We start from the raw sequence: 23,619 nt of genomic DNA, 5'->3' as shown, positions 1-23,619 counted from the left end.
ACCGTGTCCACGTGTATCGTTTGAAGCCACTGTTTTCATTTATATCAACAATATAATCAGAGTGCTTGACTGATGAGAAACCCACGGTAGATCTTTTCAACTACCGAAAAATTACTTACTGTATTTATTCTTGTTGTGTGTTGTAAATACTGATGTGTACAGTGTGTGTATTCTGTGGTGTGATTTCCACAAAAAAAAACACTCTTTTCTGCAGAAACGGTAAATTTCAATGTTATTGTTTAGTTACAAACATAGTCTATACAAGTTTACCTGTTAGTTATTTTATATACGTACATTTACTTGTACGTATTTCATAACGCATACATGCATATGTGGATTTCAAATATTTCTTACGATACTCTTTTTCACTGTTTTTGTTGAAGAGTATTCCTTTTATAGATTTATTTTTGTTAAGTGTCTGGAAATAATTAAAAAAACTGAAATATAAAGAACAACATTAAACGATAAGCATAAAAACGTGAAGTATTCACTGTTGCGAATCAATGACACAATATATTACGTGTCTGTACTGATGATTTCTATGATATGATTAATTTTTCACAAGCAAACAACGCTAGAAAGCGGTCATACGACCAGTATGAGCATTTATAATCAATTCAAGTTATCTATTCGTCTCAAGCATAAACGTTTTACATTTTACATCCCTTGAAATATGTATAATTATTTACATGCTCGCTTTACTCAGTTATTGTTGGAAAACAGAATATTTAAAAAAAAAAAAAAAAAACAAGCTCTCTTGTTGGAATTATTAAAAAAAAATATTTTTTCTTTCTTGGACTAAAATATATTGTAAAATATGCTAATATTTTGTTAAATTTAAACAGTAACGATGTAAAAATATCATGTATATATTTATATTCTTCAAAGTAATAATGTTGATAGAAATAATTTTTTACATATTTTTATTTTTGTTTCCTTATGTTTAGCAAAAAATTATGTTCGACACAGTTTTGTTTGCATGATGGCACGTTAGTGCTGTTTGCGTTAGGCAGTATGATTTATGAACATTTTTTACTGAAAAATATACGCAGCAGGGAAACAGAATTAAAATCTTCAGAAATTCACATTAAAAATACTGTGTTCGTTGAAAGTTGGTTAAATATAAAAAAATACCAATCTTGAACTTGTATGTTAAAACTTAAAATCATGGCACACTAAGAGTTGTGGGAACAAATAACTGGAAATGCTGGTGCAAAATAATCTTTATTGTACATGACTAGAAAATAACATTTTTTCGAATTTACAAGTGCTGACAATTTTAACTATTTCTCTTCTAATTTCACCTATTTATGTCACGGGAGACAGTACAAAAGCCATAAAATGGCACCTGTTCTTGCAAATCTTTCTTTATTTTTTTTGCAACTCACTGCCGTACTGTCCAATACAAATTATTTCAAAATTATTTCCGACAGTTTTTCTGCAGTATTATTGATTTATTATTCTGGCAGATAACATTTCAAGATATGCTTATACATCTATTTTTCTCTAGAGACGACAAACTTTTAGTATTTAGTGACATTTCTTATTTAAATATTTTATTTTTAATTATAACGCACATAGAAATTATCTTCGCAATTAATGTACGAAATAAATATTTTTTTTATAAATCCATCCAGTCTCATTAAGTATTTACAATTGAGTACATATTTGGATGTAAGATAACATGACCTTAAAATTATAATATTGCACCACTTTAGAATAACTTCAATAGCTACGATCGCTGCATCCCAGCTATCAATAGCCTGGTGCACATTACAACAAGATGCATGGTGTTGAGGTCATAAGTAGTCACATACACACGAGAGTAGTCTCATGATCACTATGTTCTGTGAAACACAACATTTCAGTTTACAACATGCCAATCATACATTGCACGACACTTGCCAGTTGAAGAAAACCAAATCTTAAGTAATTATGGCACCAACAGAAGGATTTATGGTAAACTCTGTTAGCTAAGTCTACTTGGCATGAAGTCGAAAAACTTTAGTTGCCTATTCGACTGATATGATTAACAAGTAACACTTTATTTACACCCTCGGAACATAAAATACTGGACTTATTTACGTCAACACAGTAAATGTTTTATTTATTAATATTCCATTGAATAGCAGTCAGTATATATACACCACGCATTACCTCAAAATAATAAAAAATAAAGTTTCGTGATTCATATGTATAAAACTACCAAAAATAAAGTATGATTTAGGCATTTGAAGAATAAAAACTCCATTCATATGATACTGTGTCGATATTGGAGAAAAAAGAGTGCTTAGAAAGTGGGTCATCCCAATTACAAATTTCCAGAATTCATGCTTAAATACAGTGTTTATGTGTTAGATCTGGAACAGAACTAGAAAGTACACGCAAAATGCTTTCTGAAAAAATGTTTCTACATGACAATATAAGATCGTTTGTAAAATAAATGTATTGGGTTAAAATATTGCTATGTTGATTCCAGTTGTTAAAATTAATGAAAATAGATCGTTAAAAATAATGAAATTCGTCTACGAAAATCAATAGATTTTTTGTTACAAAAATGGTTAAAACTTTATTGAAAACATTTTTTTCACACTCGTTAAAAAAAGGAGAATTCTTTATATACAGATGTACATAAACATAAAGATTTTCAAATTATTTATTGTGACATACAATTTTAGGTATCCACCTAAATCAAAATTTTTAATTAATGACTTTGTTGTTCTTACATCGCCTTAAACCGTCCTTAATGAGGCGAGTAAGCATTCAAACATTGTATACTTAATTACTACCAATACATATGTGACTCCTGTAATAATATTGTAAAATTCAGTTTTCTGGTATTGGTGAAAATTTGTTGATTTTTAAATAATTTTTGAATATGTGGGTTGTGTATTAACTTGTTTTATTGCAAATGCGTTTCCAATAAAAGTGCTGTTAAACTAATTTACTCTGGTTCATTGACATAATACTTGACCTTCTCGGCTAAAGGCCCTCCCAATACACTGCCAAATGTTCGCTTCCAACACCTTCCAACATGTTGTGTCAAATGAAGTTGGAGGGCAATGACGTCACAGAAAACGTCACTAGCGCAACCACGTTTGTTTGAAAAGTCGGACGACTTGAGTTTCCATAAAATATTTTGCATAAAGGACGGGTTATAAAATACTATGGACGTTGGATGCAATTAGAGAATCAAAATCGTGCCTAGCAAAACGGGAAATTACATCGGTTTCCGTCTCAACGTTTCTTTAAAATTGGGAAAAGCACATGGTCGATTAAAGAGGTGAAAAAAGTTAAATAACTAATATTGTTATTATGTATGTCCTAAAAATAAAATTATGTTTCTATAACTTAAAAAATTCATCGAATTTAATTTATTATGTAACGAATATTATTGTGAATTAAATTTATTCATGTTCAAAAAATTCAGAAATTTACAAACATAAAATCAAGTTAAACAATCTATCTAGTATTGTGATACATTATTTAATTTAAAAATAGAGAAAAACAATGGAAAAGTTTGAGATAGCTCAGACAAAAAATAAACTTTGATAGTGCGACATGATTTAAAACACATTTGAGGTTATCTGTCCAAACATATTTGATCGAGAAAATTGGAAGCTATTTCCGTCCAATACGTCCTCCCAACTCTATTATGAAATATAATTGGAGACAAATATTTAACAGCGCGGCAGGGCCTAAAGCAATGTCTTGTCCATACATTACAAAAAAAAAAAAAAAACTAGAATAATTGTTTTTAAAGTAGTTTTTACATTTTTTGGGGATAATGCGTGTGTACTGAAACATAAATAGTGTGTAGAATAGATTATTCGCAAAGTTTTGAGGAGTAAACGGCCCAAATTTGTATATTGAATCTAATGTAACAAAATAAATCTGTTAAGATCAATGACTGTGTATTTACACATTTCGGTGTTATTTTGGTTTAATCGCAATCCACGGTAAATTTTTGTGCTAAGTGAAAAAAAAATCCAACATAAAGTAACTGAATATGGAGCTGAGTGCATCAGAACGTCTTGCAACGAGAACGAACATCAAACTATTCAAGTACGGGTGCTACAAATAGCGTTTAACATATTTCCATCGATCAAGAGGTTGAGGAAGCAGAGGCAACGGCAATAGCCCATCTGGAGTCCCTTTCATAATTTACTTTGGTGGGTATATTTGTGTTTACTTTAATACTTAAACTCATTTGTTTAACCTTACGTCCATCATAAGTAATTATGAAAGTATTAACGTTCAGTTTTTGCATGGAGTTAAGAATTTCCAGGAGACGGCTTGTTGTGACGTAGGTGGTCACTTTTTATCCTCGCCACCGCCATATTATATCCGCCCAAAACATTGCGGAAATTGTGTTTCATAACGTCTGATGATGGTTAGTAAGATTGAATTAGAATCTCCGTCGTTAGAAACAGTCACTCATAAAAAAAAAGTAATTTAAAACTGTTTCCACACTGAAAAACACTACACTTCAGCCAATGTTTTGGGCGATTGACCAATATGGCACAACATTTAGCTGAATGGGGAGAAAAAAACGGCTTCACGCAATTAGCATGTAATCATGCAGACACGACCACCCCCTAATTGCAATTCCTGCAATTGCTACAACCTCTGACTTATTTAACGTCACGCATCATCTTGCACTGCGTCGGGAAAGGATCTGGCTGGTCACTGTCTTAAGTAGACCGATTGGAGATGAGAGTTAGTCAGTCCGAGCCAAATGCAGAAGTAAATGTACATATATTAGATTTCTAACTTTTGCAAGTGTCCATGTAGTAGATATTATAATGGCATTTTATGTAGTATTTACTGTTCGTACTTTCATGGCGAAATGTAAAATTCGGGTCATATTTTAACCTAAAATTACCTTTTTTTTCTCGCATGGACCAAGTATCGAAAAGAGGACAGGAATCGATCGAATTGATCAATATATTGATAGTTGATTTTTTTTTGATGATCTCCTGGAAAGTCCTCCTGGATGAGAGGTGGTCACACGGTGTCAGCAAACCCCACCTCGGGGCAAACATAAAGGTTCTTCACGAGACAGACCGTGTTCCTGATCCCGGCGAGCAGCCGCCGCCGGAGGAGTGTTCTGGCTGTTCAGGGTTGCTCGTGGCCATTCGCCAGACCGGCGCCGCCCGCCAGCAGCGCCCAGCTGGCCATGTTGCTGGCGGCGCCTTCCGCCATCGCGCCCAGCTTGGGGTTCATCTGCCCCAGCGACTGCGAACACACCGACCTCCCTCAGGCGCGCGGCGAGCGGGCGGAGGATTTCATTTCGGGGGTTGAGGCGGGGCGGGGACAGAACACTATCACATTCTTTCCATCTGTCGGTGGGAACGATCGAATTTTTATGATTTGAAGTGGGGATGGATATATCTACACATCCCTCAACTACCCCGTGCGTATTCCCTTGGAGTAACATGAGGGGGAAAGAGGTAACACACCGAGACAAAGGTTTGTTTACCTGCTTTGTTTGTATGTGATATATATATATATATATATATATATTGTTGATTCAAACAAATGTTTTGTAGTTAAAGAAGATTTTGTTGACCCAAAAAAAAAAGGTTTCGTCGACTCAACTATTATACAAATTTTTTTTTATTACAAGAAAAATTGGTTAGGCAACTAAATATTTGTTTGCCATGTACAAACAATTTGTTCGTTTGTCTCGCAAATAAAAAAATTAAATAAAATTATTCTCTTTGCCGAACAGAATCACGTATCAGTCGAGAGACCGGAAAAAATTTCTCGGATTCATTACGAGGTAGGTAAAAACTATAAACGGATGGAGCAACGATCAACTCGCGGATTCGCTGGATAGCAACCAAATATGCATCTGCCTCGCGATGTTGATTGGTCCACAGTGCACTTGACACACACCCTTTGACAACCCTCGGCCCGTTATAAACAAGGAGGAGGGCTCACCCAATGAGGGGCTCGGGCCGCAACCATCAACACGAGGAGCAAAAAACCTGCGAGGAGTCCTTCGTAACAATGAGTGCAACGCAGAGGACAGTTTTACAAGAGCAGCCGGCTGCAGTCCTCAAGACAGGGACAACGAGCCTTTGAAACTGCAAGACACCGCCGGAGGCGCACTCTCTCGTCGAGGTTCAGAGCAAGAGGAACCAGGTCACGACAGGTACGAGGAGCGGCGTCGAGCCCCGCCGACGCCTGGCGCCCCAGGAGCGTCGGGACGCTGGTCGGGAGACGACCTCGATGGCTCCGTCGAGCATCGAACCCAGGCCGAGACGTGTCTTTCGCCGCTCGCTCCGACACCTCAGCTCCGCCGGCGGGCAATCACGACGGTGCGTGTAGGGCGTGACTCAACCACCTTCACACAATACTTAGCAACTCCTTGCTGTTCTATCTCTCTATTACATATATGTGTACATGAATATATATTTATATTGTGTAGTGTCAATCGGTTATACAACGATGTAACCATTATAATTCTAATGTCTCATATAAAATAACGAAATTCTGTATGCCTTGCAGTAATTAAACCTTCAGAACATTTTACAAGATGTGTTAAATAATCATTAGAGACCGGAAAAAATTCGCGCATTCATTTCGTGATAGGCTGAAATTCAACCATGTGTACAATTCTGCCGGTTCTGTTATTGGCTCGCAGTTTAACTGGAGCTCTCTGGGCCAATGAGAGACTACCAACCAAAGAAGCGTCGAATCACAAGATACCCAGTGGAGACGCCTCACAATTTAGTACCCAATGAACACCCGTGTTTACTTGAGAAATGCAGAGGATAATGGAGGCTATCCTAGATGTCATTGAATCCGCGAATTTTTCCGGTCCCTAATAATCATAAATCATAAACATTAAGTTATGAAAACATAACAACGTGTAACTGTCAAAGGATTTGGCCCTTGTTATCTATTAATGTGAGCATTTTAGAACGACTTCATTGTACACACATATACATATATGTATGTATGTGTGAACTGTGTGTGTAAGCAATTTATTCCTAGCCTGAGATGAAAAGAATCCGTAAAATAATCATGGCCCTACAACCGACGTTAGATATTTTTAGGATATGCCATTCTGTGGCGTAGTTGTAAGCATTTCCCAAATAACCATCACCATATTGCAATACCCAAAACATTGTGGTAATGGTGCGTCTCACAAGTCAGCAGTTAATGAAAAGGGGTGAGAATTTCTTGAGTAAATTGATTGCGGAGGTAAGCCTATAGGTTACTGAACCTCCAAATACTTCCTGTTCAGTGTAATAGGTAAGGACTGGAAACATTTGCTGGTTCAATGACCTCTAGGATCGACTTACCAATCTTCTAAATGCTCGGAGAAAATGTTACTTGTTCAATGGCTGTTAACTTGTGAGACTTCTCAACTAGGTAACTTGTGATTCGATACTTCTTTAGTTGAAGATTATTCATAGGCTCAGAGTTCTTCAGATTAACTCTGAGCCTAAACCAGAAGCAGGCTAAAAGTATAAGCAGTTGAATTTTGGCGTATCACAAAACTGACCTGCGAATGTTTCTTGTCTATAAATAGTTTCAGTCACTAACAATGACTAACGTCATTACCACCAATAAATTATCTGAATACAGAACATTTGAAACCATAACTCATAACAATGCTATGTGTTACAGGAGCAGATGTAAGGTTCTAACAACCCATCAAGAAAGACACGCAAACATCACATTACTATTTGGTGTCAAGCTAGACTACTGTGTAAAGTGGTTTGTGCTACATTTTATGTTGTCTCCAGGTCGAGCGTGATTTGTTCAGATGTCTTTTAAGGCGACTGCATTGGCTTCTAGTCCTTTACGGGTGTCAGATCCCTCATGATCTGTAGCCAAGTAACGACCTGAATTCGGCAGAATTCTATTCATCAGATATCTGTATCTATATTAAGAATAAAAAATAAAATCGTCCTTTTTAACAGTACATTAACCCACACACTAAGTTTAATGTATATGTGTGTGTGTGTTTAAAACATATATCAAGAAGTAGTATAGTGTCAAGCAAAAATGTGCCAACTAAAAAATATAATCTCTCTTTCTATCTTATAACAAGGTAATTTGTTTATCCCCGCTACATGGCTTGAAATTCTTTTGATGTCAACGTCTGCTCAAGATGTCTTTCGAAGTGGGATTTTATTTTGGAAATCAGTACAAGAGAAGAAATGGTAGTTGATGCGGGAGTGAAAGCTGTCTTGGAGTCTTGGGGATCAAGAACCAGCTTCCACTCGGTACCTGGTACAGCGACAAACAGGTATTAGCAAGGTGCTTTGTGTAGCGACGGCAATTGGCACTTCACCTCGCATAGAAGTGACCAGACGGCAGGATGTCCGACACAGCAGAAGACAGTTTGTACGGCAGGAGACAGATAACCAAGGAGGAGGTAGATTCTACAGCATGAGTTATTTTGTACTGCAGCCAGGTTGTTCAGTTGGAGCCAGACTGCATGCAGGTTATAAAGCATGATACAGCGTGTACAGCAAGTCTGGCTGTACAGCAAGGGGCCAATTGTATAATATCAGGCATGTTGTAAAGAAGAAGGCTGGTCGTGTAGAGGATTCAGATTGCACGTCAAGGCAAGTTGTTTTGATTCCTTCCACGGAAATCTTGTGCTGTGTGATGTATATTTAAGTTCGAATGTGTTCGGCTGTGTTGACGTCGCTGTGTTGTCCATAACACCTGTTTAGGTGTTCATCGTTGGATCTTATTTGTTGTCATCAGCAGATTTAGACAGGTTTTTCTGTGGGATTATGTGTTTAATTTTTTTTACTTCTCATTTTGCATTTATGAATTTTTTTCCCATGACAAACAGTGCAAACCAGCAATGGCGTATGTCCATGAAATTTTATGAAATCAAAATTCACCATTGCATATGTATCACTTAGAGAACGTAAAGCAAGTTGTACAGCAAAAGGCAGGTTGCACAGCAGCAGGAAGGTAGCACATCAGCAGGAAGGCAGCACAGCAGCAGGAAGGTAGCACATCAGCAGGAAGGTAACACAGCAGGAGGAAGGTAGCACAACAGGAGGAAGGTAACACATCAGCAGGAAGGTAGCACAGCAGGAGAGAGGTTGCCCAGCAGGAAGGCAGCACAGCAGCAGGAAGGAATGCAGCACAGCAGGAGAGAGGTTGCCCAGCAGGGAGGCAGCACAGCAGGATGGAGGTTGCACAGCAGGAGTGAGGCAGCACAGCAGGATGGAGGTTGCCCAGCAGGAAGGCAGCACAGCAGCAGGAAGGAATGCAGCACAGCAGGAGAGAGGTTGCCCAGCAGGGAGGCTGCACAGCAGGAGGAAGGTTTCACAGCAGGAGTGAGGCAGCACAGCAGGAGAGAGGTTGCCCAGCAGGAGGAAGGCTGCACAGCAGGAGAGAGGTTGCCCAGCAGCGGGGAGGCAGCACAGCAGGAGGAAGGAATGCAGCACCTGGTAGAGCGGCAGGCAGATGTCGGCGATCCAGCGGGTCTGCAGCGGCGGCAGCTCGTGCTCGACGGGCGGCGAGGGCGGGTCGAGCAGCTGGCGGCGCTCCTGGTCTCCCTGCACCAGCAGCTCGGCGGCTACCAGCGCGGCCACGCGGCGCTGCACGGCCCACGGCTTGCAGGCGGCGGCCAGGTCGGCGGCCGTCATGAGCATGGAGCGCAGCAGCAGGCGGTGCTCGTCCAGCGCCCAGCCGTACTGGCGCGACTCCACCAGCGCGAAGAAGCGCGGCCGCAGCCTGCGCACGGCCCACCTCGTCTCACGGGCAGTGGCGTGGCCAGGATTTGTGTATGGGGGGGTGTTAAGAAGCATGCGCCCACCCCTCCCCGTATTAAAGCAAGGAGTGCGGGGGTCCTCCCCCGGGAAAATTTGGATTTTAAGGTGTAAAATAGTGCTATTTTACCAGTTTTCGGTACTTAAATTTAAATATTGTAATGGTTTTTTTTATTTTATTAATTTTTAATATGAAATTTGTTTGAGTGATGAATAAGAAATTAATTTAACGATTTGGGTGCTAAAGGGGTGGGGGAACGTTTGAACCCCTAAACACCCCCCCCCCTCTTGGTTACGCCCCTGCTCACGGTACACAGCGCTTCTGGCGTCGTCGTTCGGCGGTGACCATTACATCACATTACATTACACGGCGGAGAGACGAACATAGAAGTGTAAAACAAGTCCACTGAGTGCTCTCACGCCTAGTGATTATTCTGAAAACACGCCTTTTTAAACATTTTTAAAAATTTTCTAAAATTATAGTTTAAAAACAAAGTGCCGAAACCGTTCTACTCATACAACCTCAGCGTATTTTTAAATACTTTTCGTAAACTGACACCACTCGAGCAGTTTTCAAATCACGTGGGTTTTTTTTTCTCTTTCTCCCCCTCTGAATTTTGCACATCGTACGTGTGCCCCAGGTAGGCGAGGCTTTTAAAGCATAGTTTTTTAATTTAACGGTATATCTGAAGTTCATCGTGACTGTCTACCTCAAATAATAACTTACCCCTGCGAATTCATTGGTGTTCAGTATTTAATTCATTCTTGGTAATGCTGTGGACTTCAAAAGTTTTTAAAATGCTTTGATTAACACTTTGATATAACGACTGTAAGAAAAAATTTTAAAGTAAAATTGTCAGTACACGCAAAATTACATAGGATATCCTGGATAATTTGTAACCAGCGTGATTCGATAACGGAACAGCTTTGAGGATGTCATTGTTGAAAATGAACCTGCCGACAATAATGGCGGGCGGAATGATTGGTTGTCGGTCGCAGAGACTCACTGGAAGTACGTGGAGAGATCCGTGGCCAGGATGCTGTGCTTCAGGACTTGCATCACGAGGGAGTAGTCGCCCGGGGAGAGCCCGGAGAATATGTTGTGGCTCTGGAAACACACCTCGAGAACTGAGTTCCAGACTACGGCAACAGCACACTAAGTTTCTCTCCTCGCATTATATATATATACAACATGTCAACCATTAGTTTTAAATTCTTACCTTTTTATAACAAGAAAACCACCAACGTATTTGAGTGTTTGGCAAATGTAAGTATTTTTTTTAGATTACGCTCAAGTACTTATTTCAAATGCACCGCAAACTTATTAGTAGAGACAGGAAAAATTCGCGGGTTCAATGACCTGTAGGATGAACTCCATAGTTATACGTACTCTCGGTCAAATGTCACCCACCCATTGGCTGCTGTCTTGTGAGACGTCCCAACGTAGCAGCCTGTGATTCGATAAAGCGTTGGTTGGGTGTTTCTCATTGGCCCAGAGTCATCCAGGTGAGTTGTGAGCCAAAAGCAAAGGCAGCACTGAGGTATGACTATTTGTATTTTAGCCTATCGCGAAATGAATTCGCGAATTTTACCAGTCTCTACTTATTAGACTATAACCATTTAATAAAATCTCTCTTTCTCAGTTGATATCTATTGATATAATGCATAAAACGATGTAAAAGGGATTTAAAATTAAATTTAGGTACTGTAACTAATATTATTTTCATTTACTTTGACGTGTAGGCTAATTGGTGTTCAGAAATTCATTATGATACACAGGATGGAACAATGAGCGGTTTTTAAAAAAAATGAACGTCCTGCTTGATGAAGTAAATTTTTTTTTATCATTTCAATATGTCATGTCAATTAGTTAGCGGCCATATTTATTTTAACATCACCTGACTCGACTTGAAACGTCAAATAGCGTTAAGAAGATCAAAACATCTTGATTTCTTATGATTAGGGTACGTAACACTGGGAAAAAAATGTTTCGTAACGGAAATAATTGTTTTAGTGTCCCTGTGGCTTGTTAGTGGGGACACGATTATTGCTTGGCATCACTGGGTAGTAAAGTAGACTTAAAACACATATACATCTGCTTCCCGTTTAAACTGTACTACAGAGCCCACACGCACTTGACGACCTAGAGCCAGTCATAAATATAGAGACCTGCAAAATTCGCGGATTCATTGACCTCTAGGATAGACTCCACAGTCCTTTAAATACTCGCGGAAATGACACCTGTTCACTGGCTACTGACGCGTGAGACGTCTCAACTAGGCTGTCAGTAATTCGGCACTTTCTTGGTTTAGTGTTTCCCATTGGCTCACAGTTCCCCGGATAAAATGTGGGCCAATCGCAGAAGCGGTACGAAGGTATAGTTGTTTAGATGCTAGCCTATTGCGAAATGAATCCACTAATTTTATATGTCTCTAGTCATAAACAATCAGCAGCGGTTACCCGCCAAAATACGTGCCTTATTATCAATCAATGAGCATTCTTAAATGGCTTTATTTTGCAATAGATAAGTTGAGTCTAGCATGAATAGAAATTAATCCGCTAAATTATTGTTGCTTTACCTATAATTAACTGCAAAATTTTGTTTTCAGTAGACCGTAGTTTTTTTTATGTAAATGGAACCAAATATTCAAGTAAAATTACAAATATTTGTAACTTTGAACATTTACAAGAAAACAACTATGAACTAGTGTTCGCAGTAATACTAGATTCTGATTCTTACCCGGGAATTTATACACTGTGTTCTTCCAGTACCTCCAATATTCAAGTTATTTGCAAACCGTTCCCTGAATGGCTTTCCAGTATTAACAGCGCACATAATAAGCATGATACGATAAAATAAAGTCCCGTTATTAAATATTCGATCATCTTTTGTATGGTTTAATATATTTTTTACTTGAATTAAAATATAACATAATGCACCAATTTCAGTAAGAAATACTCAGTATCATCTCGAAAAATGTATTTAATATATTTTTATAAAATAACCATAACCATGTAGGCCTATTGCAAAAAAGTTACAATATATTTCTTGTAGTATTAAACATTATTTAAATGGTCGCTGATTTTCCAAAGGATTTTTTTTTGTAAAAGTAGGCTACATAAAAATGTGTTTCTGTGTAATATATGAACCATTTTCTATTTACCACAAAATACTTGACACGGACTGTGCTAAGATAATATTTGTCAGGGTCTGCACCAATAAAATATATTTGTCATGGTCTGCACTAACGCAATTGTTGGTGGGGTGTGCACTGACGAACACCAAACTGGTTCCCCAGTGCGAGGACGCGCCCTGGGAGGAGGGAGGTGGAAGGGGGGAAGGGGAGAGTGGGTACCTCGCTGCTGAGGATCATGACGGCGTGGTTGAAGTGGTGGTGCTCCATGGTGTTCGTGGTGCCGTAGAGCAGCACCAGCGCCGAGCCGGTCCTGCAACACGACACTCGGGCGTCACTTCGCACGCACTGCAAAACACAACTGTTAGCGTTCCTACACTTGAAAACCGACTTTATTTACCTGTACCTAGAGACCGGAAAAATTCGCGGGTTCAATGAACTTCAGGATGAACTCCAATATACTTTACACACTCGGGAAAATTCCCACTGTTCATTGGCTGCTGACTTGTGAGTCGTCACGACTGGGTGGCCTGTGATTAGACATTTTTATGAGTGAGGGTCTCTAATTGGCCCTCAGTCCTTCAGATTAACAGTGAACCAATGACAGAAGCAGCACTAAGGTATAATTATTTAAATTTTTGCATAACACGAAATGAACCCGCAAATTTTTCAGGTCTCTACCAATACCCAGTACGGAAAAAAAAAATCACACCACTGTTATAAAATGTCCACCTAAAATTTTACAGAAAAAAATAACCAATTGAATACAAATTCTCCAGGATCTTCGTAAATTTACGTGCACACTCGTTGGATTTACGTTTACTCAGCGATGGTGGTTACTGCATACGTACTGTGAAGTAATAAACGACTTATTCTTGTAGCATCACACGAGCTAATCTTGTAGCAATAATTATTATATGACCGACGCTTTAGAGAAGGCAAGTACAAATCTTCTTCAACAGCCACAGCCTTCGGTGGCGAGTAAAATAGTGTTGCAAGTTTTTCGAGGACGCGTCTTCAAGTCAATGAGTATATTTAAACTATGGTTTAATTTGAAGATTCGTAATTAAATAAATAATAAATTTTAACTTGTAAATTACCCGTGTTAATAGGAAGTTGATGTTTAATAATAGGCCAATAAAATTATTTAAATACGTATTGAAGAGCATTTAAAGATAATTGCTATGCCAAACAGTAAAAAAAGGTGTCATTTTAGTGGTGCTGAAATAGTGTTGTGTTATAAATAATGTTCAATGCACATATTTTGTTTCGTTCACAGATTCAAGAAGAATAACAACGACAAGCCTTTCAGAGGAAGATAATTTATAGCAAAATATAATGTATAGTGACGTTTGTAAAGATTATGCTTTGTTTTTTAATAATATAAGAAAAATAAATCGTTTTGTTGCTGGTTAAGTACCCCTGCGTCCTTTCAGTACTCGCCAGAGAAGTGTAACATCTAACCTCGGCAAAGAGCAAATTCATGTGTTATGTTGTAAATACACTTATAATACGAAACTAGGTTACGAAATTTAACGTAGGATTCTTTAAAAATAACGCCGAGCGTGATAAGTATAAGCAAATAGTGTTTTCAACTACATTTCTGGACGCGAATCACACGTAGTTTCCGACGCTAGGATTCGTTGCCAGAGCAGCTACTTCCACTGTTATAACATTCGATTTCAGGCAGAGCGAAAAGACTCCGATGAAACGATAAAACCCGGCTTCGGACCTGATATTTGACAAGCAATTTTATTGAAATGCTGCCCTTTTTGTAGAAATTCACTATACAGTTAAATAATACTGAATATAGTTTTTCCTTTGACTATATGTGAACTTTGGTTCGTGCCATTCGCCACGGATGGCAGCACCGCGGTTGCAAGTTTCCGTTCCGTTCACGAAATTAACACCGCCAAATGCAGCGTACCGAGAGCCGAGATGTGTACACGTCAACAAAGTAATTTTTTTTTCTGATGGTTGGTGATTGCGAGGCATTCGTGTAGCGTCTTTAAGGTGGAGTCTATAACAGACCACGTTTCAGTCCGTCAGACGTGACACCGATGGATCGGAAGCCGCGCGCCGCAGCTCACGCAACCTGACGCGTCAGGCGTTCTGTTGGCAGGCGTGGCGCGCGGCAGGTGTGCCGAGCGCGGAGAAGGAGAAGGGGAAGGGGGAATTCAGGGCACGACATTTGGCAAAACTCGCACGCTCGCCGGGGAAACACGCGATCCGGCCTGTCGCTTTCTTTACTCGCATTTTTATTTATAATCATTCGCTTTCATGATCAGGACCGTTGAGTGAAACCAAGGGCCCGGGGGCAAATGATAATCCTACCTATTATTAGAGACCGGAAAAATTCGCGTATTCATTTCACGATATGCTAGAATCCAAACAACTGTACCTTTATATTGCTTCTGCGATTGGCTTACAGTTTATCTGAAGGACTTTGAGCCAATGGAAAACCTTCAACCAAAAGAGTATCGAATCGCAAGCGTCCCAGTTGACAGGTGTTGAGAGTCAATAGCCAATGAACAGGTGGCATTTGCCTGAGTGTGTAGAGGGTTGTGGAGTCTATCCTAGAGGTCATCGAAAGCGCGAATTTTTCCGGTCTCTACCTATTATCCAATGTACAACTTGTAAACGTTACCGTGGCCATAACTGTAAATGTGATCTCCACGTATCACATACCTTGCAAGGTTTTCTATAAATACTGTTAATTTCAAAACTCAAAACCTCCTTCACCCCTGGAGCCTGGGCATGGTGGATTTTTTCCCACACCTCTTACCACCCTATTTCAACGGCATTGCTTATAATATCCAAGGTATGAAGATTATGAACTGGGGCTTCTCAAAATGCAACGCCTGGCGATCAACACAGACATCCGAATAAGAAATATATCAAAAATATATCTTATGATTTGACAGACAAACGTCTGTTGCAGGTTCACCACAAAAAAAAAAGGGTCGAAATCATGAAGATCTACGACGTGTAATCAGAAGTGTTTCCCGAGGCTCGTTAACGCCTTTTAAGTTGGAAATAATAATAAAGTGGTTAAGATGATCGTCTGTGAACTGTTTATTTAAACACATTTCTATAACAAATGAAAAAAAATGTTCTAGTAGTATAGAATAGGGCATACTGGGACTGGCTTCTGGCTGTGGTGTCTGTGGTGTTGACCGCCATATTGGATTGTGACGTCACGGCGGCCATCTTGGATGGTTATGACCTTGACCTTTGACCTTGACCTTGACATTTGACTTTCAAAATGTGTCAAAATCCGCCAAAATTGGGCAAAAATTGCCCAAAATTCGCCAAAATTTCCATTTTTGTGAAAAAAAATTCCGCCAAAAATTCTCAAAAAATTCCACAAATTAAAAATTTCTCTTTTCGAGGAAAAAATTCCCGTTTCGAGGGAAAATTTCCCGTTTTTAGTCCTTAAAAATCCCAGCGGCTAGAAATGTCCATATAGAGGCTTAATCATCCATGTCTACAGCCTCTGATAAGCCTCTGACGTCATCATGGAATATGTCATTTTGAATTATGACGTCACCGTTGCATTTTCCGTTACGCCCGCCATCTTTAACTTTTTTTATTTATTATCCGATTTTAATGAATATTTTTTAAAAATTATAAAAAAAATAAATAATAAAATTTTAATAAAAGATTTATAAAAAACAAACATTTACGACACGGAGTTCGGAGTCCTCGGTTCGAACCCGGTGAAGGCAAAAAAAAAAGCGACCGATCCTTCCCCCGTGGTGGGTGCTAGCAGACTGACTCCCACCACTTTTTTTCAAAGCATATATATCGTCATCTAGTATGACATCATGTCCGCCATCTTGTCTTTGATGCTGGAAGCAGTCATCAATGTATCGTCGGCGAGAGTGCGCTGACGCCATGTTAGTTTAGTTCTTATCCGCTAGAGTGCAGTAATCATTTATTACTGTGACACCCGCCATCTTGAAATTTGGCCGCCATCTTGAAAATCCGTAATTATTTAGCTAGAAATTCGGGAAAAGTTCCAAAATTCATTAAATAAATCACTTATTAACTTACATATCGATTAGATCCGCTCCTTTCCTTGGTTCGATCTCTGAACGAAGCTAAAAATAAATTTAATTTAAATATCAGAAAAGTATCAGGTTCAAGGAATTAAACACCACAAGTTCTTTTACAAACATAATATTTATTACATAATTTCTATTCTACTACAGGATCAGTTGCAAAAGCCAGCAATCTTATAATGATTAGTTCCGCATCGGTGTGAAATGACTAATTCTTAGCTCCAATCGGCTTATACTAGACAGAGACCAACCAGAACCTTTACTGACATAGTCCTCCTCTTCTTGACAAAGTTTCTGGATACCGTGTTTAACAGTTTGCTTCACATCGTCCGAACTGTAAATTACTGCTGCCGATGTCTTGAATGCACACGTCTTCTCTTTGTCATCAAACGGATATGGCTTTCCATATATACAGTCCAACCACAAGTTATATTTCAAAGGTCCGTTTGTTACTACGTCATCAGTAAGCTGATTGATTATGTTCTGTCTGATATCATCAAGAAAATTACAAATGTCTTTCGACTCACCTAACGTATTTAGATAATAGTAGTCTTTCAATGTTCCACGAAAAGCAGACTGCGCCAAGTAGAAGCCATTATCATTCACCTGCAGAGCACCGATCACAGTCTTAGGTTTAGTTCCATGCCCAGATGCCATAGCAATCGGTTGCTGCGCATCTGTTTTATTGCTTGTACGCTTACGAGTCTCCAATCTAAAGCGAGGAGTCGAAATTTCTGAAGGTAGTTCAGCAGTAGACGCACGAACTTCACCTTTACAGTTTTTCGAATGTCGTCGCAAATTATCAATTCGAGTAAACCATTCATAACACTCATCACAGCGAAACTTCATGCGAGAAGGATTCTTCATGCATTTGCTCCGCTCATGTCTTCGTGCATCATGGGAAAATGCGAACGACGTATCACAGTAGCTGCAAGGATACCGCGGTGATGAAGACGAACCTTTCAGACTCGATCCAGATACTGACGTTGTCGCCGACGTACCATTTCCAGGCATGCTCTTATACACATCGATGCATCGTTGTTGCACCGATACCTTTACTTTCTGCCGCGCAACAGGTCCTTTGCATGTCTCCAAGTGTTGCTGCAAATTAGCATTTCTTGTAAATTGCTTGCGACACTTAATACAGCCAAACATTTTTCGATAAGGGTTCTTAGCACATTCTCTATTCTCATGTCTGCGAGCATTTGAGGTGATAGTAAATGATGCGTCACAGTATTTGCACTGACGCAATGTACGCTCTTCATTAGTTGAAGAATCCATTGCTGATGATGAAACTTCGGATGATGGTGGTATCACATCTGTTGAAATCTCCTCCAATGTTGACGTCGTCGTTGCCAACGGGATCTGCACATTCTCCATCGTAGCTGTCGTCAAGGTTCCCGTAGTCGACGGTACAACCTCCGAGTTTAACGTTAAAGACGGTAAAGATGCCATCGAGGTCTCAAGAACAGCTAATTGACACGACTTATGCACCAGAAGAAACAAACTAGGTGATCCTTACACCGCCGTCGTCAGAGACAAACTGAGCGTCCTGCTGTCTAGGACTCGCTTATATACATGCACCGTATTGGAATAATACGCTAGTCAAATCAAGAACCATGTACAATAATACTAGAGTCAAATCTACAAATTAAAAAAGAGGATCATTTGATCGGAAAAAAAAATCGATCTCTCCAATATACGCCAGGCTCCAAGAGCTACAATTCACGTCATCAGATCCATCTACATTTTGCTCCTATGCTTCAATTGACCATTAGCTGCAAGTGCTCCAACAGCTCCATCAGATCCAACACGTAATGTACGCAATCTACGCGCAATACATGCAATTTACACGCAATAAATGTAGTGATTACACAGTACACACAGGAAACGGAACGTACACACAGTACACACACACAGGAAACGGAACGTACACACAGTACACACACACAGGAAACGGAACGTACACACAGTACACACAGGAAACTAAACGGACACACAGTACACACAGGAAACTAAACGTACACACAGTACACACAGGAAACTAAACGTACACACAGTACACACAGGAAACGGAACGTACACACGGTACAAACAGGAAACGGAACGTACACACAGTACACACAGGAAACTAAACGTACACACAGTACACACAGGAAATGGAACGTACACACAGTACACACAGGAAACTGAACGTACACACAGTAAACACAGGAAACTGAACGTACACACAGTACACACAGGAAACGGAACGTACACACAGTACACACAGGAAACGGAACGTACACACAGGAAACGGAACGTACACACAGGAAACGGAACGCACACACAGTACACGGAGGAAACGGAACGTACACACAGTACACACAGAAAACGGAACGTACACACAGTACACACAGGAAACGGAACGTACACACAGTACACACAGGAAACGGAACGTACACACAGTACACACAGGAAACGTAATGATCACACATACAGTAGCGGAAACACACACAGGCTTAGTTGGAAATCAGAATACAAGAAATAAAAACATTAAATTTTTACTTTCAATATTTTATTACTTCTCAACATTACACAAATACAAGTAAAAGAAGCCATTATTGTATGTAGCCAGCTTTCCTCAGTTCTTTGAGTATGAAGGATATTTCTTTGATGCACGGATAGTTTCCTGCACAAAGCGAGCCATGTAGAAGTCTTAGCCGGTCAACCAATATGTTTGGATCTTTCCATGATGTGTAATCAATCTCTTCTACCACCATCTTACTTGCTTGTTTATTATAAATACTTTTAATATCACAATCGTCCCAGTGATCATAATAAGCATTATCAGATTTATTTATTATAACACGACGTTTCCATCGTTTCGGTCTCAGGACATCGCCACATTCTTCGATCTTGTCAGCTCTAGGTGCTTCATCACAGTCTATGCCTTTGTCAACAGCCTCAGAGTCACTGTAACAATCACTGTAGAAGACATCCTCTTCACCCAGATTACCGTATGAATTCGCTATCGATGATGTCGAAGTGTCTTTATCGTCTTCATGCTTCCTTTTTAGGAGTCCATCATTTTTACAAAGAATGGAGGATCTACTGAATATAGGCTTGAATGTATTCTCACTATTCACGGTGTTGATACTTCCATTAGTTTCAGTCTTCCCGAAGCCATTAGCATCCTTCAATTTATGTTCTTCCTCACGATCGGGTGAGCTAATACCATCACGCTCAGGACAAGGAAAATTATTGTCATAATGCAGATCACTCTTCTTTAGTCTAGTGGATCCATCGGTATCCTCTGTGCCGTAAGTAGTCTTGACTTTACATGTTCTACCATGTCTTTTTAAGCTGTCAATTCGTGTTAACAACCTGCTACAACGATTACAGCTTAACATGTTGCGTAGTGGGTTTCTAGCACAATCATTCTTCTCATGACGTCTAGCATTCCTTCTCATGACAAAATCCTTGCCACAGTATCTACAGCGGCTTCCTTCCGATTGAGCTATAGATAACAAACCAGGAGCCATGGTAGCTTCTGTGACTAATGTTAGATACAAACTGTCAGTTTTCTCCAATTGGAACCATTTCTTAAATAGAGTTTTTGAAATATTACATCAGCGAGAGTTAAGTTATCTAATGCAAAGCAAATTGATGCAAGTAGTTCCGGCTGTCGTCAACAGATGGCGCCACGTGTTGCTTGCAGGTAAATAATATATATTTCATAATGTGGGATGCGGAACGCTCACTATCGATCGCAAAGGGAGGTTGGCTTCGATAGTATCCAAGGAGAAAAAAGTTCGTCCTTCCTGCTAGTGCTTCTCAGATTTCTCACGGTCCGCCATCTTGGATTACGACGTCAAGGCGTCCATCTTGGATGGGTGTGACCTTGACCTTCGACCGAAACCGCAGGAATGATCGCAAGCACACGGATTAACCATCAAAATATTGATAAGAATAATCAGGAGCACACGGAGAAAACCATCATAATATTGGCAAGAATAATCAGGAGCACACGGAGAAAACCGCCACAAGTTTTCTTTGATATCATTAAAATACAAAAAAAAAATTAATAAAAAATTAAAAATAAAAACGAAAAAAAATTCAAACATTCTGGCTTGTACTAGAACTCTATCTTTGCTCAACAATGAGAAGTTCACAAGCTAGCAGAATGTTTGAATTTTTTTTTCGTTTTTATTTTTAATTTTTTATTAATTTTTTTTTGTATTTTAATGATATCAAAGAAAACTTGTGGCGGTTTTCTCCGTGTGCTCCTGATTATTCTTGCCAATATTATGATGGTTTTCTCCGTGTGCTCCTGATTATTCTTATCAATATTTTGATGGTTAATCCGTGTGCTTGCGATCATTCCTGCGGTTTCGGTCAAAGGTCAAGGTCACACCCATCCAAGATGGACGCCTTGACGTCGTAATCCAAGATGGCGGACCGTGAGAAATCTGAGAAGCACTAGCAGGAAGGACGAACTTTTTTCTCCTTGGATACTATCGAAGCCAACCTCCCTTTGCGATCGATAGTGAGCGTTCCGCATCCCACATTATGAAATATATATTATTTACCTGCAAGCAACACGTGGCGCCATCTGTTGACGACAGCCAAAACTACTTGCATCAATTTGCTTTGCATTAGATAACTTAACTCTCGCTGATGTAATATTTCAAAAACTCTATTTAAGAAATGGTTCCAATTGGAGAAAACTGACAGTTTGTATCTAACATTAGTCACAGAAGCTACCATGGCTCGTGGTTTGTTATCTATAGCTCAATCGGAAGGAAGCCGCTGTAGATACTGTGGCAAGGATTTTGTCATGAGAAGGAATGCTAGACGTCATGAGAAGAATGATTGTGCTAGAAACCCACTACGCAACATGTTAAGCTGTAATCGTTGTAGCAGGTTGTTAACACGAATTGACAGCTTAAAAAGACATGGTAGAACATGTAAAGTCAAGACTACTTACGGCACAGAGGATACCGATGGATCCACTAGACTAAAGAAGAGTGATCTGCATTATGACAATAATTTTCCTTGTCCTGAGCGTGATGGTATTAGCTCACCCGATCGTGAGGAAGAACATAAATTGAAGGATGCTAATGGCTTCGGGAAGACTGAAACTAATGGAAGTATCAACACCGTGAATAGTGAGAACACATTCAAGCCTATATTCAGTAGATCCTCCATTCTTTGTAAAAATGATGGACTCCTAAAAAGGAAGCATGAAGACGATAAAGACACTTCGACATCATCGATAGCGAATTCATACGGTAATCTGGGTGAAGAGGATGTCTTCTACAGTGATTGTTACAGTGACTCTGAGGCTGTTGACAAAGGCATAGACTGTGATGAAGCACCTAGAGCTGACAAGATCGAAGAATGTGGCGATGTCCTGAGACCGAAACGATGGAAACGTCGTGTTATAATAAATAAATCTGATAATGCTTATTATGATCACTGGGACGATTGTGATATTAAAAGTATTTATAATAAACAAGCAAGTAAGATGGTGGTAGAAGAGATTGATTACACATCATGGAAAGATCCAAACATATTGGTTGACCGGCTAAGACTTCTACATGGCTCGCTTTGTGCAGGAAACTATCCGTGCATCAAAGAAATATCCTTCATACTCAAAGAACTGAGGAAAGCTGGCTACATACAATAATGGCTTCTTTTACTTGTATTTGTGTAATGTTGAGAAGTAATAAAATATTGAAAGTAAAAATTTAATGTTTTTATTTCTTGTATTCTGATTTCCAACTAAGCCTGTGTGTGTTTCCGCTACTGTATGTGTGATCATTACGTTTCCTGTGTGTACTGTGTGTACGTTCCGTTTCCTGTGTGTACTGTGTGTACGTTCCGTTTCCTGTGTGTACTGTGTGTACGTTCCGTTTTCTGTGTGTACTGTGTGTACGTTCCGTTTCCTGTGTGTACTGTGTGTGCGTTCCGTTTCCTGTGTGTACGTTCCGTTTCCTGTGTGTACTGTGTGTACGTTCCGTTTCCTGTGTGTACTGTGTGTACGTTCAGTTTCATGTGTTTACTGTGTGTACGTTCAGTTTCCTGTGTGTACTGTGTGTACGTTCCATTTCCTGTGTGTACTGTGTGTACGTTTAGTTTCCTGTGTGTACTGTGTGTACGTTCCGTTTCCTGTTTGTACCGTGTGTACGTTCCGTTTCCTGTGTGTACTGTGTGTACGTTTAGTTTCCTGTGTGTACTGTGTGTAAGTTTAGTTTCCTGTGTGTACTGTGTGTCCGTTTAGTTTCCTGTGTGTACTGTGTGTACGTTCCGTTTCCTGTGTGTGTGTACTGTGTGTACGTTCCGTTTCCTGTGTGTGTGTACTGTGTGTACGTTCCGTTTCCTGTGTGTACTGTGTAATCACTACATTTATTGCGTGTAAATTGCATGTATTGCGCGTAGATTGCGTACATTACGTGTTGGATCTGATGGAGCTGTTGGAGCACTTGCAGCTAATGGTCAATTGAAGCATAGGAGCAAAATGTAGATGGATCTGATGACGTGAATTGTAGCTCTTGGAGCCTGGCGTATATTGGAGAGATCGATTTTTTTTTTCGATCAAATGATCCTCTTTTTTAATTTGTAGATTTGACTCTAGTATTATTGTACATGGTTCTTGATTTGACTAGCGTATTATTCCAA

General features: G+C 39.5%; 1 protein-coding gene across 2 annotated transcripts in view; it reads right to left on the bottom strand.

Annotated features, from left to right (window-relative positions):
- Window positions 1-1,205: 1,205 nt before the first annotated feature.
- LOC134533795 (dual 3',5'-cyclic-AMP and -GMP phosphodiesterase 11A-like) overlaps window positions 1,206-23,619 on the bottom strand; it is a 159,863-nt gene continuing 137,449 nt past the window's right edge. For both annotated transcript variants that reach the window (XM_063371468.1, XM_063371460.1), the window contains exons 15-18: window positions 13,115-13,205; window positions 10,766-10,866; window positions 9,435-9,723; window positions 1,206-5,238 (exon numbers count right to left, since the gene is read on the bottom strand). In XM_063371468.1, coding sequence (XP_063227538.1) covers window positions 5,119-5,238; window positions 9,435-9,723; window positions 10,766-10,866; window positions 13,115-13,205 — 601 coding nt within the window. In that variant the 3' untranslated portion in view covers window positions 1,206-5,118. The remainder of the gene's footprint in view (window positions 5,239-9,434; window positions 9,724-10,765; window positions 10,867-13,114; window positions 13,206-23,619) is intronic.

Source organism: Bacillus rossius, chromosome 1 (assembly GCF_032445375.1).
Source record: "Bacillus rossius redtenbacheri isolate Brsri chromosome 1, Brsri_v3, whole genome shotgun sequence".
NCBI lineage: Eukaryota > Metazoa > Arthropoda > Insecta > Phasmatodea > Bacillidae > Bacillus > Bacillus rossius.
The sequence above is the reverse complement of the archived record's forward strand: the minus strand, read 5'-3'. Positions and strand labels throughout refer to the sequence as shown.